This window comes from Jaculus jaculus, chromosome 3 (genome assembly GCF_020740685.1).
Source record: "Jaculus jaculus isolate mJacJac1 chromosome 3, mJacJac1.mat.Y.cur, whole genome shotgun sequence".
Taxonomy (NCBI): domain Eukaryota; kingdom Metazoa; phylum Chordata; class Mammalia; order Rodentia; family Dipodidae; genus Jaculus; species Jaculus jaculus.
Genome location: NC_059104.1, coordinates 51,459,568 through 51,477,087, shown reverse-complemented (window position 1 = coordinate 51,477,087; position 17,520 = coordinate 51,459,568). Strand labels below are relative to the sequence as shown.

The 17,520-nt window shown below is 35.6% G+C and overlaps 1 protein-coding gene across 4 annotated transcripts in view; it reads right to left on the bottom strand.

Annotated features, from left to right (window-relative positions):
- Positions 1 to 17,520, bottom strand: part of Diaph3 (diaphanous related formin 3) — a 530,142-nt gene that overhangs the window by 218,934 nt on the left and 293,688 nt on the right. For all 4 annotated transcript variants that reach the window (XM_045145419.1, XM_004651009.2, XM_045145418.1 and 1 more), the window contains one exon: positions 10,992 to 11,231. In XM_045145419.1, the coding sequence (XP_045001354.1) occupies positions 10,992 to 11,231 (240 nt within the window). The remainder of the gene's footprint in view (positions 1 to 10,991; positions 11,232 to 17,520) is intronic.

Below are 17,520 nucleotides of genomic sequence, written 5' to 3'. Positions count from 1 at the left end.
ACTGCAGTGTGGGTAGAAGCAGCCTCAAAGTCCAGTTTTCTTTGTGCTATGATGTGATGCAGCTTCCTGCTCTGGCTGGCCTTGCCTTCTCCACCATGATCAAACTTCCCCTCACAACTCTAAGCCAAAAGAAAGCCTTTTTCTTCCATATGGTCAGGTATGGTCTCAGCAATGAGCCAGTAAGTGTAATACTTTCCCTCCACACACAAATTCCCCTATTAACATTTTACACTAGTGAGGTACGTTACTATAATGATGTATCAATACTTATATACTATTATTAAGCATGTAGTTTACAATAGGATTGACTCTGTGTTCTATAACTCAGTGTTTTGACAAGTATATAACATCAGGTATCCATTATTGCAGGGTCATACAGAATAGTTTCTTCACCTTAAAAAAAGGGATGGCAGGCTGGAGGGATGGTATAGTGGTTAAGGTGCTTGCCTGCAAAGCCTAAGGACCCAGGTCCAATTCCCCAGTACCCACATAAGCCAGAGGAACAAACAGGGTGGTACATGCATCTTGAGTTTGTTTGTAGTGGCTAGAGACCTCCCCAACCCCCCGCCTCTTTTACTCTCCCCCCCCTCAAATAAATAATTTTTTAAAAAATAAATTTCAAAAAGTATCATCAGTTCCTTCTTTCACCTCCTCAGAACCCTTGGCAACCAGTGATCTTTCTACTATCTGTATAATTTGCTCTTGTAATGGAACACAAATACTTGTAATCATATAGTATGAAAACCATATGATTCAAACTGATTTTCTTTTACTAATATAAATTTTACCACATCTTTTCTTTGCTAAAAAGATAATTTATATTGAGTACTGTATAAAACTCCACTGTGTGTGCACATCACAGTTACACTGCCACACACGTATTCAAGGCCATCTTGCTTCATACGAATGTGTGGTAACTGTGAATATATCTGGGATAAGCATTTGTATGCAGATTTTTTGGACAGAAATTTTCAAGTCATACTTATGATGAGGATTAGTGTTTCTTTCATAGAATGAACGCAGAGTTCTGGCACTGTGAGTCTCCAAGGTATATATACCAATGTGTGCTTGCCCTGGCAATTCATAAGGCCTCCTAAACAGTACCTGATGCTGTCAGTGTTTTGGCTGTAGCCATTCTGGAAGGCACAGAGGTTTGATTGAGCAGTTCTCTAATGACATCTGTTGACCACTGCTAAAGGAGATAACCTCCACCTCTATCATCATCAGAGCCCAGCTAATTATGAGATTTCAACTGGTATAAGACACATTACTACTCAAAAATGTGCATTTTAAAGCATGACGCTAATGTGACATAGCAAGGAGTCTTAACCCAAAAATGAAATTAATGGACATGGGAAGCCTCAGCATCATTCCATTGCTTGTTTTTTTTTTTTTTCATTTTGTATGATCTGTACACATGTGGGCACATATGTGCATGTGGAGGTAAGATGCTAAAATTAGGTGTCTATTTACTGAGGTAGGGTCTGGGCTGTCACTTGAATCTACATCATGCTGATTTGACTAATATAGCCAGCTAGCTTGCTTTGGGGATTCCCTGTCTCCATCACCTAAGAGCTGGGAATACAGATGACTGCCAAGCTTGCACAGTATTTGCATGTTCTGTCTTTACCTTGTGTAGCAAAATGCTACACAATGTTGAATTTTTAAAAAGTTGCTCTGCCCCACCAAAAATTTTCTTCTAGTCTCTGGCAGATGTTTGCATTCACTTAACTATTTCTCACAAATAGAAATTTTAATGAAGGCCAGTTAAATAAAAAATTTCCTTTACTGATTATGTACATTGAAAAAAATCTTTAGCAAGGTCCAGGCCATGTAGATTTTCTCCATTACTGCTTCTGATATTGAATGAATGGATTTCCACTATATATAGACAGATGATAAATTCTGAATTTGTGAAAAACCCTACAGCTATGTCAATATTTCCTACTTAGCATGTAAATATTCAGGTTAATACATGACAATAGCATCCTCTTTTGGCACACATAAGTTGACTATAGTTATTTGAGTGTATTTCTGAATTTTCTATTTCATCCTATTTATTTATTTATTTTACCTATATTTTTAATTAACAACATATTTTCCATTGACACATTTAAAAATATTTTTATTTATTTATTTGAGGCAGAGAAATAAAAGCAAGTCAAGAGTGATTATGGGGTGCCAGGGCTTCCAGTACTGTAAATGAACTCCAGGTGCATGTGCCACTTTGTGCATCTGTATTTATGTGGATACTGGAGAATGGAAACCACATCAGCAGGCCTTAAAAGCAAGCAACATTAACCAATGACCCATCACTCCAGCTCAGATCTACAGATTTTTTTAAATTTTTATTTTGCAAAATTCAAAATATTTGATTAATATGAATTATACTAAGACTCCAAATCAGGGAGTATCCAATCTCCATCTTAGTTATTCTTCTCCATGGTACCATTTTATTAATAACCATGAAAACTTGCTAGGTCCCTGAGTTGTAAAATATTTTAAATCTATAGGTCAAGTTAGAAAGAGGTGACATTAGGGCTGGAGGGATGGCTTAGTGGTTAAGGTCTTTGCCTGCAAAGCCAAAGGACCAGGTTTAATTCCCCAGGACCCACGTTAGCCAGATGCACAAGGAGACACATGCATCTAGAGTTCATCTGCAGTGGCTGGAAGCCCTGGTGTGCCCATTTTCTCTCTCTCTCTCTCTCTCTCTCTCTCTCTCAGATAGATAGATAGATAGATAGATAGATAGATAGATAGATAGATAGATAGATAGAGGTGACATCATAGAATACTGAGATATCCTTGCTAAGAAAACGGGAAATCTACTTACTTATAAGATCTTCTTTGATTTTTCAAAATGATTTTATAATCTTCCTCACACACTTTTTATAAATTTTGATATATTCATAAAATTTTGTGCTAAGGAAACTGTATGAAATGATTTTAATTTCAAGTTCCAATTGTTCATTGCTGATATTTAGAAAACCAATTGATTTTTAAAAAATTATATCCTTAAACTTAACTGTTCATTAATCCCAAGACTTTTTAAAAATTAAGTCTGGAGAGTTTCTACATAGACACTAATGTAAAAGCAAAGATTTGTGCTTTGTTGTCAGTGTTCTACCTAGCGTTAATATAAATATTCCCATCAGTTTTATTTCTTCTGCCCCAATCTGAACACAGTTTATTTCAATCTATAGCATTATTGTATTAGCTAGTACTGCCAGTATGATATTGAATGAGTAAGGTAAGATCCTTATTCCTGATTTTACATAAAAAGCTTCCAATTCCTTAGCATTATCCATGACATTCTCAGAAAGGCTTTTGTAGGTGATATTTAAATATTTTTCCTTTATTTCTAGTTTGCTTAGAACTTTTATTTTGAATTTCGAATTTTGTCAAATACCCTTTTCATCTATTTATGATGAGACTTTTGATCTGACCCCTGTTATTTCATTGGCTTCCAATGGTGACGCAGCCTGAACTCATATGAGTATGAATTCCTCCATTTCTACTTGTTGGAGAGAATTTGTATTAGTTCTTCCTTAGATACTTGTTAGAACTAACTAGAAATCAAGGGACCTTGTTCTTTATGTTTTAAAGGATTATTATTAATTAAATTACTATGATCTGTGTCCTTTGAGATTATCATCTAAGGAGTTGGTCTGGTTTTTCTATGTAACTGAATTATAAGTATTGTGATTTACTCACTATATTCTTGTATTATCCTTTGAAAATCTATGGCATCAGTTATAACAGCATCTCCCCCCTTTCTTCATATGAAAAACTGTATCTTTCCTGTCACATCTCCTGTAATTCTTTGACTAAAGGGTTATCAATGTTAGGTTTTAACAAAGTAAGAATTTGGTTTTGTTGACTTTTCCTTATTAGTTTCTGATTTTCAACTTCATTGATCTAATATATACACACACACACACACACACACACACACACACACACACACATATATATTTCTTTGTTTTGGTTACTTCAGATTTCTTGAGATTATTTTGTTTGTTTGTTTGTTTGTTTTGTTTTTGGAGGTAGGATCTCACTCTAGTTCAGACTGACCTGGAACTCACTGAGATGCTCCTACCTCTGCCTCCTGTCTGCTGGGATTAAAGGCATATGCTACCACGCCCAGCTTATGATTTTTTTTTTTTTATAGTTACCTATGTGGGAAGAGTGTTGATTTTAGATTTTACTTCTTACCTAATATATGATTGCCGTGCTGAAATTTACCTCTACCTATTGGTGTTATTGCACACAACAAATGTTAGTAACTTGTATTTTTCAACTAAATAAGCAGCAGTGGACCAAATTTACTAATAAAAACAAAAAGATTTATGAACAGAAATAAATTCAGTAGCTTCTCAACATTACATTTCAAAAACAAAACAAAAACATATCTAAAATATCTCAAATTATTTTGTAAAAATTTTGTGGTAGTAGTATATTTATTCCACATGTCTCAATGCTCATATCCAGGTATCTATTTCATTATTACATTCTCTTCCTGTCCTTCCAGGAAATGTTCATAAATACCTCCAAGTATTGCTATGTGGATAATAATGCTTCATGTTGGAAAAAAATTTCCATGTTTTGTATATAATCACAAAAATGCAAAAACAGTAAGTAAAGACCCTTGATAAACAAGAAACAAAGATTAATCTTTCTGAGCAGTGTCTTTGCTTTGAAATTAGGGAGGAAGGGAGGGAGGGAGGGAGGGAGGGAGGGAGGGAGGGAGGGAGGGAGGGAGGGAGGGAGGGAGGGAGGGAGGGAAGGAGGGAGGGAGGGAGGGAAGGAGGGAGGGAGGGTGAGAGGGAAGGTGAGAGGGAAGGTGAGAGGGCTAGTGGGCAGAGGAATGGCTTAGTGGTTAAGGTGCTTGACTATGAAGCCAAAGGACTAAGGCTTGATTCCCCAGGACAAGGTGGCACATGCATCTGGAGTTTGTTTACAGTAGCTGAAGGCCCTGATGCCCATTCTCTCTGTCTCTGTCTCTTTCTAATAAAAGAGAAGGAGGGGAGGGGAAGGGAGAAAATAAAGGAGACTGGATGAAATCAGAGATAGGAGGTGGGGTTTATCTACAGTGCAAGTTCTGCTATCTGTTCAAGGGAGTAGTTTTGAAGTGGATGCTAAGGTTGGGTCTTTCAGGGGAAGGGGAGCTTTGTGAAGCAGCCATGTTTACTTTGACAGCAGGGATGGAAACTGTTGTGTTAAGCAAAGGCACATCCATATTCTATGAGAAGCATGATGCTAATTTACAATGCACTATAGTGATTGAAAAAACAAACAAAGGTGAGCAAAAAAGAACTGGAATAGATACTACTTAGTAAATCCAATTAAATGCCTTGGAAAATGCTATAGATTAAATGTGTTAATGAGTCAAAGGGCATTGAGAATTCTAAACAGCATCACATTGCCTTAGAAATCAGGATTCTGTGATTTAATTGCTTGTATGTAAAGTAAGAGTGGCATTTGTTATTTGTCAATCTTTGGCCCATAAATGCTTTACTTTCAAAGGATGTCAAAATATACTAGTGTAACTTTTCAAATTTAGATAAAAAATAAAAATCCGTCTAAAAACACACTGTATGTAGATGGGACAATGTATCTATTTGGCAGAATTCTTTTTTAAAAAATAACTTCATAATAAGAAAAGTGATACATGAAAGTCAAAATTTTACACAGAAATTATAATATTAACCTGTATGACTATCACAACTATGGAAAATAGTTGTGCAAAGTGCCTGAGATAGGCAGAGAACTCTCAGCTCATGAACTATAGTGACTGAGGTTCTACCCCTATTAGCCGAGGACTTGGAAAGTGACTCAGGACACTGGACTTCAATGTCTCCCATTCCATTATGTGTCTGGAATACACACTCCTCTTCAAAAAGTCTTCATTTTCAGAACAGTGTTAAAACTAGCATGAAAGAAAAGCAGCATTTTGAGGAATATTTTTACCCATTCATCCTTAAGTTGTTTCTTTTTGTTTGTTTTACTGTTGGTTAGTTTTCATTTCTCTCTGAGTGTTTGCTAGTTGGTTAGCTCCAGAACTGCAGTTGGGGATTTCTCCAGTTTGGATTACACAAGTAAGGCGAGAGACAAACTGATTTTCAGTTGAACCTTACAATCACTTGTGGAGCTCCTTTGAAAATGCCGCTGATTAGGGCCCACAACCATACATTCTGTATTAATGGAACTGATGAAGGTAATAAGAACTAGTTGTTAAAGAGTGCTCCAGGCTGCAAATCAATGTGATTTAAGCTAGAGATATGCACAAATTCAAAATGGTATTCACTAGGTTTGGGAAAGACATTAAAGAAAATGGAAATTCAGTGTTGTCATTTTAAATCATTCCCATCACAGCTTTGGTGCAGTTATTTTACTTTTGAAAGCCTGTGCTAAGAAAAGAAGCAAACAGAAGATTATACAGAAAATTCCACACTCAAAAAAAAAAAAAAAAAAAGAACTCAGACATAAAACCACCCTTACCATCCCCTTTACCCTGTTTCAATCTCACTTCTAAGTCCTCAGGCTCATTATTATGTACCTTGGTGACATGTACACTGAGATGAAAGTATTAATGTTCTCCTGGTATAAACAATAGGAAGCTTCCTACAAGGGGTCCTTCGGAAAATTTAAAGTGGAATCAATTCCTAAATATGTCTGTAATTTTCACAAATGATAACAGTATCAGTACTGATGAAAGAAGTCAATATAACTGAGATACTTCAAATTTTATACCTATTATACCAATATAGAAAGTCACCTTAATTATCTATAACAAAGAACTGAATCATCCTGTTGTATTGGTCAGGGTCGTGTTATTCAGAAATCATACATCTCATTAAATATTAGTAAACATTATTATACATGTGTCATCATCACTGTGTGCATGCAAATTTGTACCATCTGCTTCTTAAATTTACAAGTCAAAACTTATATCACAGATTTTTATATAGTGCTGAACTTTGACGACTGGGTCAATTCATTCATTACATAGAATGCTAATCTACTTGGAAATTAAGCATGTTGGCTGCATTAGTATATATATGATCTTGAAGAAATATCTCCAACACTAACCAGATATAGACCTTTTCCATGTAGGTATTTTTAAAAATATTTATTTATTTTATGAAGTGGGGGATAGGGAAGCCAGGGACTCCAGCCACTGAAAATGAACTCCAGATGCATGCATAAACTTGTGCATCAGGCTTACATGGGTACTAGGGAATGAAACCTGAGTCCTTAGGCTTCATAGGCAAGTGCCTTAACCACTAAGCTATCTCTCCAGGCCATCATATAGGTTTTTTTTATTCCCCCACACTAATGTCTACCATCTACTTACTGTATTCCTAAGCATATTATTGTATATTTTATTAATGGCAAGACATATACGTTCATGTATAATATCACATGTATGTACAATTATATAAGGAAGACAGAGTAGAGGGGAGAGGAAAGGAGGCAAGGGGAGAGGGAGAGGGAGAGGAATGGTCCTAGAAGAAAAATCCACATGAAACTAATTCTTTGTTTCTGCTTATAAGAACATGGCTTGATACATTTGCCTTTTATAAAGATAAAGGCGAAAATTTTCTTGTGAAGTTCAGATTTAATTAATCAGCAAGAAGCCCCACTATTTTTACCTCATCAAAAAGCTCATGAAAATATATGTGCTACACTTTGACCCTAAGAAAAACCCAGTCTGGTAACATTAATTTTTATTTACTTCTTATCAAAAGACTTAACTTGATGTCCAACATCTTATAATAACTGTTGCATTTACTGTCATTTACCATTTGACATCTGTGAAATATAAAGAAGTCTTTTCTCCATAAAACAGACAGACTACAGCTAGTAATCTCACTACCAAGGCATATGAAAACTGAGTAACTAAGAAAATTAAACTATAGTGTGTATGGGATTCAAGATCCATGCCTTAATTCCTAAACAAGGCAATGATATCTTTTTTAATTCTATGCACTTTTTAAGTCTGAATTTAATTTATAAAGGATACTTAAAGGGATATTACAAATAGAATGTAACATGTCATGTAATTATTCATCGTGTTTTAACAGTTTAAAATATTTCCTTGGAATTTTGCTGTCAAATAAATATGGAATACTTTCTGTGGGGACTTATAAAGAACCCAAATGCTTTATATACAGTGTAAAAAAAATTCAATTACAATTGTCAAAGATCAAGCTGCTACTTCTGATAACAAGTATGATGAGATATCATCTTGTTCAATATATGCTTTCAAGTTGACATGCAGGCTAATAAAAAATAGAAAGTTGTAGTATTTATTTTGTTTCTTTTACACAGAAGGCTCCTAAGAGTGATGATCAAAATACTCAGTGCCGCTGCATGAAAATGCAGTCAACTCTTTATCTGGAGACAGATTAACTGGTTTGCAGACTAACTGTAGTAAAATAATAACAGCATGCATAGCATTTGTATAAGATTTTAAAATTACTATGCATCAGTGATTGTATCTCAATGAGAGAACATCTACTTTCCACTACAAATAAATGTGACACACTATAGTGTGTCTATTTCAACAACTTCCATTCTTTCAATAGCAATTTATTATTTACTATGCATCAAGTACTGTATTAGGTGATTCTACCTCATTAATCAGAACTAGTCACCTGTCAACAGCTCTGTGAAGTGGAAGGCATAAAGGAGGGCATGCCGCCAACTTCTGTGCAAGCTACATTGCTAAGATGCAAAACCTGAAGTAAAAGGCACTTTATGCTAGGAAACAAACCCAGAAGATCCTGACTTCCCCCACAGTGTTGGCTTCCATTGTTTTCCTGTTCACAAAAAGCCTGATGTGGGTAGTCTGATTTGTAAACTCCATCAGCCCCCACAGTCACATCGATAAACTTCTCACAATATGAAAGCTGTGTGCCTCCCTCCATTCACTCTTCCATTCTACATCAAACTCCACATCATGGCCTTAGCTTAGAACTCCATCATCTTAAGTATTGTAACAGGCATGTAACAGACAACAAAAGGTTGGGTAGTAATTGAATAAGGCATCTTAAATCAGATGTTCTTTAAGACTGTAGGTTTTAAAAAAAAAAAAAAAAAAAGAGGAAACAGTAGTAACAAACTCTGAGCTAGTTTCCTTTTCAGCAATCGGCAAATATTTCATTAGAAATACAGTCGACCAATTGGTTAGGCTATAAATGGAGACATTACCTTTATCCCTTTTTCTTCTTTACCCACCATACAACTACCCTGTCTTGCTTATTTCCCTGTTCTATGTCATCATAGTAAGTTAGGTACTATATGTTAGCTACTCACTGAATTTTGGGCAGTATACCTTCTCACTCAGCTCTACCAAGCATAAACATAAATGGCTATATATGTTCATTTACACACAATCATATAGTATTCTACAGCCCAGTTTATCCTCTTCATGCAGACAGAATTGTGTTCCTAAAAAACATCTGTTGACATTACTAGCCTTACATAATTAACATAATTCCATAAACCTTCACTAGAAGGCAACTCAGGACTTTTCAATATCTATTTCAATCTCTTAGCTCACTCTTAGCTTCCCTCCCATCCAAAGGTAATAGATTATTCATGGAGCCCAAACATGATATCCTATAAGCTTTTGGAAAAGTTCCTTGTCTTGCTTGGACCACCTTTTCCTCCATAAAATACCAACTCATCCTTCCAGACAGAGTCAAGTGTCTGCTCCTTCCTGAGTACTCAGTCTGCCTCTTGTAGGCAAGTTGGCTTCTCTGGCCTAACTGTGCTGCCATAGCAGTTTGTAAATAGTTCCATTAAAACAAAGAATGATCATAATAAAAAGCAAATAAAAATAAATAACATTATCATAACCATGGTTAACATGTAGTGAGTGTGAATTCTACATATTTCAGACAAATATTAATCACTTACCTTAAAGTGATGATAAGGTGACTCACAGGGCAACATATTTTACTCTGTGTAAATACTGAAGGCCTGTGAAAAGCCTTCAGTATGTATTACAGGAAGTGTCACCTATAACATGGAACTTAAGCAAGTTCATAAGCCTATGATCACAAAGATAGGAAAATAAAAGGGGAGAAGAAAACCTCATGAGACATTCATACCCATGGAAAGCACAGGTCAGGGAAACTGTAAGATGATGAATGTAGGCACCAAAGGAATGCCTGTCCAGTAACCCATAACCAAAGCTGAACTTGTTTCTCACCTTCCCTACCTGGCTGGCAGTAGCAATAATCAAATTCCTTAATCAGACAGGGTAGATGTTACAAGGTCAAGAACGAGAGAAAGCTTTACTTGTGATGTGTAACTAAGAGGAATTTGTAGTAAGCAGATCAATAAAGCACAATTATAATGGCCAACTCCTCAAGAAAGAGATTTGTTACACAAAACGGTGAATATATTTGATGTAAGTTGGAAAAATTCAGGAAGGAGAAAACAATCTCTAAACTTACTGAATTTTCATATGGCACACAGAAGTATTTTCAAGTCATCAATAACATTAAAGATATATTTCTCCTTAATATAATCATTTTCTTTCATATCTATTTTTCTTTTTAGTCTGCATATAAAACACAATACAGAGAATTATTTAAATAGTCAAAAGTGAAAAAAAATCACCATTCCTAAGCCACCGTGAATATTATATACCATTAATGAAGGTACCTGAATTAAATAAAGCTCAAATGATAGTTTGATGTTCTATTTCATTGATTTGAGAAAGTATAGGTTTACGATATAATTTTGTTATTAAATAAAATTCTTCAGTTGGATTTTCAGATCAGAGAAAATTAGTATTTGGATTTAGTTCAGAGGTTGTGTAAATTAGCTCAGTTCACTCTGGGTTTGAGTTCATGGTTCAGTTCAAGTTCGTGATAATGAGCCCATCAAAATAAAAATATTTAAATAATGTAATCAGGGATGACATTTTAGAGTAAGTGTTCAGGCAAAGAAGTGTGTTAGAAAAACAAACTCACTTTACAGAGAGAGCTAAGGTGAAATCCGAAGGTGTGTGCATTCCGGGAGCCAGCATTCATGTAGTTTCCCATTAGCAGCACAAGTTCCAGCAACTTGCTGAAGCTTCTGCTTGTCTTTATCTCTTCACAGGCAGCACTGACAGCCATGATGTCAGGTTTGATGTTATTCACCTGCTCTTCAAACTGAAGCTTAAAGAGAATAGCACTGAGCCGTGGCCGTAGTCTCTTCACATTGCTCATCTGATTGAAAAGAAAATAGCACATTTCCTTTAAAATGCATGGTATACTTTAGTACTGCACCACGGCAAGTAATCTGGGATGATTTATTGGTATGACAGTACCAAAGAAGCAATATGTCCCCTGAAACTGATGGCAGGAAGAGAGAAAAGCTCTACTTGTTTCTGTAACGAATCCAGTCATCCCTCAAAAACAAAATTAACAATTCATATGTGAAATGAAAAGAAAGCTTTAATGAAATGGTGGAGTTTCATCAAGTAATCAAATAAACATATTTTAAAAATGAGAGTTTTTTAACTGATTATGTAGGCAACAGACACAAATCACTCCTGTCACTAACATAAATAACTGTTCAATACTGAAATATACAACGTCATGTTTAAAACGTAGTCAGGAAGGTCCAAAAAGAGTTTGCCTCAAATAGAAATTGCTGTCCTCAGAAGCCCTGCTGACTAACAGTATGTGTTGGATAGCAGGAGAGTAAATAGGTCCCAATTTGTACTAAATTGGCTTTCTTTAGAAGCACACAAAGTAGAATGACTCCTGACACATACTAAATTAGCAGAGTCAGAGTTAGGAAACATGGGTGCAGCAGGAGACAGAGTGCTGAAAAGTCGCAAGGCTGTCACATGCAGTGTTAACACTGTGTGGGACTCTAGGTTTCTCTGCTGAGAAGGAAGGAGGCTAGGGGTAGAAGGAAGAAAGGAGCAATTCTTCCCTCTATGCTAACTCACTGTCCTAGCAACTCAGGTAAAGCAAAGAACAACTAGAAACAAGCTTTGATGCTGGATATGGATTCTTTGACTAAAGACAGAAATTAGAGAGCAAACACTGGAGGGGTAGTTAGAACAAGATGTTGGAGTAGGTCAAGTTGGAAAAAAAAGTACTTTGAGATAAAGCCACACAAGAAGTAGTGAGAGCAGCTTAGCAGGAATAAAAGAGATTCAGTCACATTGTCTCAGATGCAAACAAGAGGGCCACATAAAATGTGTGGAATTTGTAGCTAACCATATATTCTGAAAATCTTTTTGATCAGGAGAACATAAGGTGTTCATAACAATAATTATTATTTCAAATAAGTAGGATAAGGAGTATAGCTCAATGGTAGAGTATTTGCTTAGCACTTACAAGGCCCTGGGTTGGACACCAGTATGATAATACAATGATACAGACATGGCCTTAATGATAATATAACCCAAACTACTCATCTAACAACAACAACAAAAAAGAGCAATAAAGAATTGGCTATCAGTAGCAGTAGACACCTAGGAGGAAAATCCTTCAGATGCACCAAATCATCACAGTGGCTAAGAAATTTCATTAGCAAACAATATGAATATCTAATTTATACCTAGCATTCTCCAGATAAACATAACATGTCAAATGTATTTGTGTGTATATCAAGAATTTAAGAGCTCAATATAAGTAGTAAGAAGTCCACAGCATAAGGTACAATAAATAATGTCTTCAAATTCATTGGCTTCAAAGAATGATTTCAAATGCCCCTGTCGAGGACAAAATAATTTGTTTCCTTACAAGACTGTGGACTCAACAGAAACATTTTTAAAGCTTCAGAGTGTTACAAAGTTTACACAACAGAAATTTACAGAAGGACAGAGGGTCACTCCATTAGAAAATGAGAGTTTATGGTATATGAAATGATCCTTTTAGATATCTAGCATACAAAGTAGGGATAAGCAGCATACTCATATAGTAGTCATTCAATTTGGCTTAAAACATATAGCATGGACCCCAACATATTAACTTCTCTGGATTGTTATTTACTATTTGTAATATCTTATTTATTTGAAAGAGAAAAAAAGAGGCAATGAGACAGAATGGGAGTGCCAGGGCCTGTAACCACTGCAAGTCACCTCTAGACATATGCACCACTTTGTGCAACTGGGATTTCAGCCGCTGCAAATGAACTCCAGACATTTGTGCCACCTTGTGCATCTGGCTTACGTAGGTCCTGAGGAATCAAACCTGGGTCTTTTGGCTTTGCAAGCAAATGCCCTAACCACTAAGCCATCTCTCTAGCCCTGTTATTTACTTCTTAAACACTACACAGACACCTGTATCACCTTGGTAGCACAGATACTAGACTGTGATAGCTAGTGCTCATTACTACAGTGAGAAGGATGAAAAAGCAGGCACATATAATGCATATAAAGACCTTTCAAATGCATGGTTAGCACATGACCTGCCTGTTTGGAATTTTGATTATAAAGTTGCGCTTTATTACTTTGTAAAAAACATGTGAAGGAATTCTCTAATATCCCAAAAAACTTTAGTATTGCAAAATATGTTAATTCTAGAATGTACTAATTCATGTACAAAGAAGAAAAGACAACTGCTTATTGCCATTATACCACCCCAAAATATGTTAAAGCTTTCTCACTGACAACCTCACCATATGTAGCAAACATAAAGTAATTAATTTTCCTAGAAAAATATAACCCAGATCTGTATGAGTAATGTGTATATCTGGCACTAGGGACAGGTAACTGGAAAAGATAAAGTCTATGATGTAATGCAGAACAAAAATGCTACAAGTTCATGAGAATCCCTAACAAAGTAAAGTGACTAAAGGTAACCTAAAACAAAGCTTTGAAGAGAGTGTTTTATTAGATGTACTTTTCATATTTTTTCTTCCATACACAGAGAATTTATTATTCAGCTGTTAGTAAGTTATGTCCTTTAAAAAAAATGAATGAGTTGGAACTTCAGTGGTCACCTTGAGCATCTCAGGCATTCAGTCACTTGCTTGGTCAAAGAGTTGCCCTTCTATTTCAGAGGAGAAAAAAGTCATAATCTTGAGATCTGTGACAATATAGTGGGACTGTTCATTATCTCTTTATTTAAATAAAAGTTTGTTCCTTCAGGTAAGCTCAAGTAAACAAAGTAAAAATTTTTTTAAAAAAGTAGGTATATTAAAGCCAGCACTTACAAAGCAGAGGTAGGAGGACCAACTGTGAGTTTGAGGCCAACTTGGGACATGGAGTGAGTTCCAAGTCAGCTTGGGCTAGAGTGAGGCCTTGCCTTAAAACACACAAAGAAACAAACAAAAAGGTGGAACAAATAACATAAACACAAACTTGTAAGACATATTCTATCCTCGTCACATCCTTTGTTTTATCAACACTGAGGATTTGTATCATGCTTTCCTGCTAAGGAAACAAGAATTCTGAATACACTGAATGGAGGAGTAGAGATCTACGGTGCTAGAAATAGAAAGCTACGGTACTATTCAGAATAGCAACAGAAAGCTGAGGAGGGAGGAGGAGGAGATCTTGCATTTGAAATGAAATGTAGACTAGGCTTAGGATAAAATAGAATTTCATGCTGACAAAGGTAACTTGTAAAAATATTACTGTACAGTCTTTGTAACACCAACATCTAGGACAAAGAGTGATGCTCTGAAGATCATTCTGAAAAGAAAATTTACTTTAATTTCACTCATTTTGGAAGGTAGAGAGCAGTACTCCTGAGCACTCCATGATGTCACCATACACAGAGATGGCATTCCAATGGAGAAACTTAAAGGATGAAAAGAGAAAACCAAACCAAAATTAATGGTGAGAACAATATGGGTCATTTTATTTCCAAACTTCTTAGTAACGTATGTCAGCAGGGACAATGTGAAATAAAGAGACCTTTAAAAAATCAGTGACCATAAAAGGATAGACTAGACTGTACTGGGTCCTGGGAGAGGCATATAAGTTATATAAGTTATAGCTATTGCCCTTGTAGTCCATATCCTCTAATTCTTTCCACCTGTCATAAAGGGTAAAATAGAAAAAAAAAATGTCTCCAGGAAGATATAATCTCATCATGACACATTATGGTCATATGTTGACACAATTTTAATCTTATCCATTATTCTATGAGTGAAAAACAATTGGACATTTTTATAAATGTTTAATAAAATATCAAAAGTTGTCCTTCTAACTTCCTTTACTAAAAGTAAAGTTTTCTCATTCAAAATCTAAGGGTTTTCCTCCTCTCCCACTGCAGATTCATGTTGGGCCCACCTCAAAGGAAATCTGAGTACACACTCAAGATGCATAACATTCTTCTCTATAATCACTCTAAAACTAACCATGTTTTCATTTTTTTTTTAATTAAGAGCATACTTTGTATGGATATATCCATCATATGTTGGTACCATCTTTTTCCTCCTCCCTGACCCCATTCCACTGAGGGCTGTCCTCAGTTAAACTGCTGGTGTTGACCATGGGTTGTGAGTTATAAGTTGTGATAGCAGCAGTTCACCTACCTTTTAACAATTACCAGCTCCAATATTAACTAACTTATTACTTGTGAAGGTTAATCTCAATTGTCTACTTATTTGATCTAGCATCACCTAGCAGAAAAATATCTGGGTATGTCTGTGAGGAGTTTCTCAGAAGGAAACAACTACCCTAATGTGAATGGGAACACTTTTTGGGCTGGGTCCCTGAACTGAATAAAGACAACTAGGAAGCAGAACAGCAGCCTTCAGTGTTCTCTGCTTCCTGACTGCAGAATGAAACATGCCAGCTAGTTCATGTCGGCCACCATGCCATTCTGCCACAATGGAGTAGACCCTTAAACTGTGAGCAAAAAAAATATATATATATATATATATGAACCCTGTATTCCTTAAGTTGTTTTTGTCAAGTTTTGCTCACAACAATTAAGAACATACCTAACATAATACTCCAGACATATACTCGGTAAAGAATAAAGGAGCAAAATAACAGGAACATGTACACGTGACAGGACAGGCAGTACCTGGGTCTTGAAGTCATATGCTGACAATCAAGTATTAATCACTCATAATATCATAGTGTGGAAATTAATAGTCACAATTTTAAAACCAACTGGAACTCAAACTCCTAGCACTATTTTAATGTGCAAGTGAACTTTAATTTGCCTAGAGCAGTTATTAGTTAACACATCACAGAGAATGACCCTATCAACTCAGCCTGCCATTATCTCAGTATTTCTTTCATTTCTCTTTATATAACTGACTATGTCCTGCTGTGCTGATGCTTTAATACTTTTCCAGATTTGCTTCTAAAATCCTTCCACACTCAGTTCTCTATGTAGACTTACCTACTAGTGAATTCTTCATTCTCTGTGGGAGAAGTATCAGCAAAGATGTAACCAAAAAAAAAATGCATCTTAATGAAAGGCAAGAGAAACTACTATGATCTAAAAAACTAAAGATTTTTTAAAAGTTTTAAACTTAATTTCGTAGTTATATGAAAAATATGTCTATCTTCTTCCCCTGTTAGCAGGCCAATATGCTCATGATCTCTGGATGATTCAGTTGAATTTTTTTTTTTTTCATTTGGAGAAAGGCTTTAAAAAAATAGCTATTCAAGTGCCTTATGTCTGGGTTGTATTCAGAATATCAAACGTGTTTTTAGAATAAATGTGGCCTTATGATATTAAAGCTGCCATGCTAAAATTATTTAAGACAACTAAACAACAGCAAAGTGCATATGGTACAGTTTTTACATGTTTCATAGGAACAAAGCAAAGCCAAGACTTGTACATTTATACTCCAGAAATCTGGCTTTAGTTTCAGAGTCTTATGTGCTCTCCAATATTCCATTTTACTTATTCCTTAAAGTTTTCATGTTAGTTATTGAACTTTTCAGTTCAAGCATTCCCATGTGATAAACATTTTATCATTTTCATTTACTTACAAGGGTGTCTTAATTAAGACACCATTTTTCTTTAATTCTTTGCCTCTCATTAATTGCTCTGAACATCTTCATTATCTCCACATCTGGTATGTACAAGTAAAATTAATCATCTGGACCTTTCTGAACCTAATGTATGTTGACTTTTTTATGAAAATGATTTTATGATTCTTTACTTTTAATCTGTATTGAGTACCATATATAAAATTCTGTAATCATTCTGAGTTTTGCAATCAAATACTCACACACTGATCTATAAAGAGGAGAGAGAGAGAGAGAGAGAGAGAGCGCGAGCGAGAGCGCGCACACTATGCGCACGTGAGCATGGCCATCACGGAGCAAACAAAGCACCTGGCTTTATGTGGATTCTGCCAATCAAACCAGGGCCATCAGGCTTTGCAAGCAAGTGGTGAACTCTATAATATAGGTAAATCAATCAGCTGAACTGATGCAGATCTTTAATATTTCCTCCAGTTTCTATGTTTTTGTAGGCCTCGTAAGTTCATTGAATTTATTGTTAAGTATTTTATACTTTTTGGTGAACAAGAAATAGTATCTTAAAACATTTTATTAAATCCAGTTAGAGTTATTAAAAT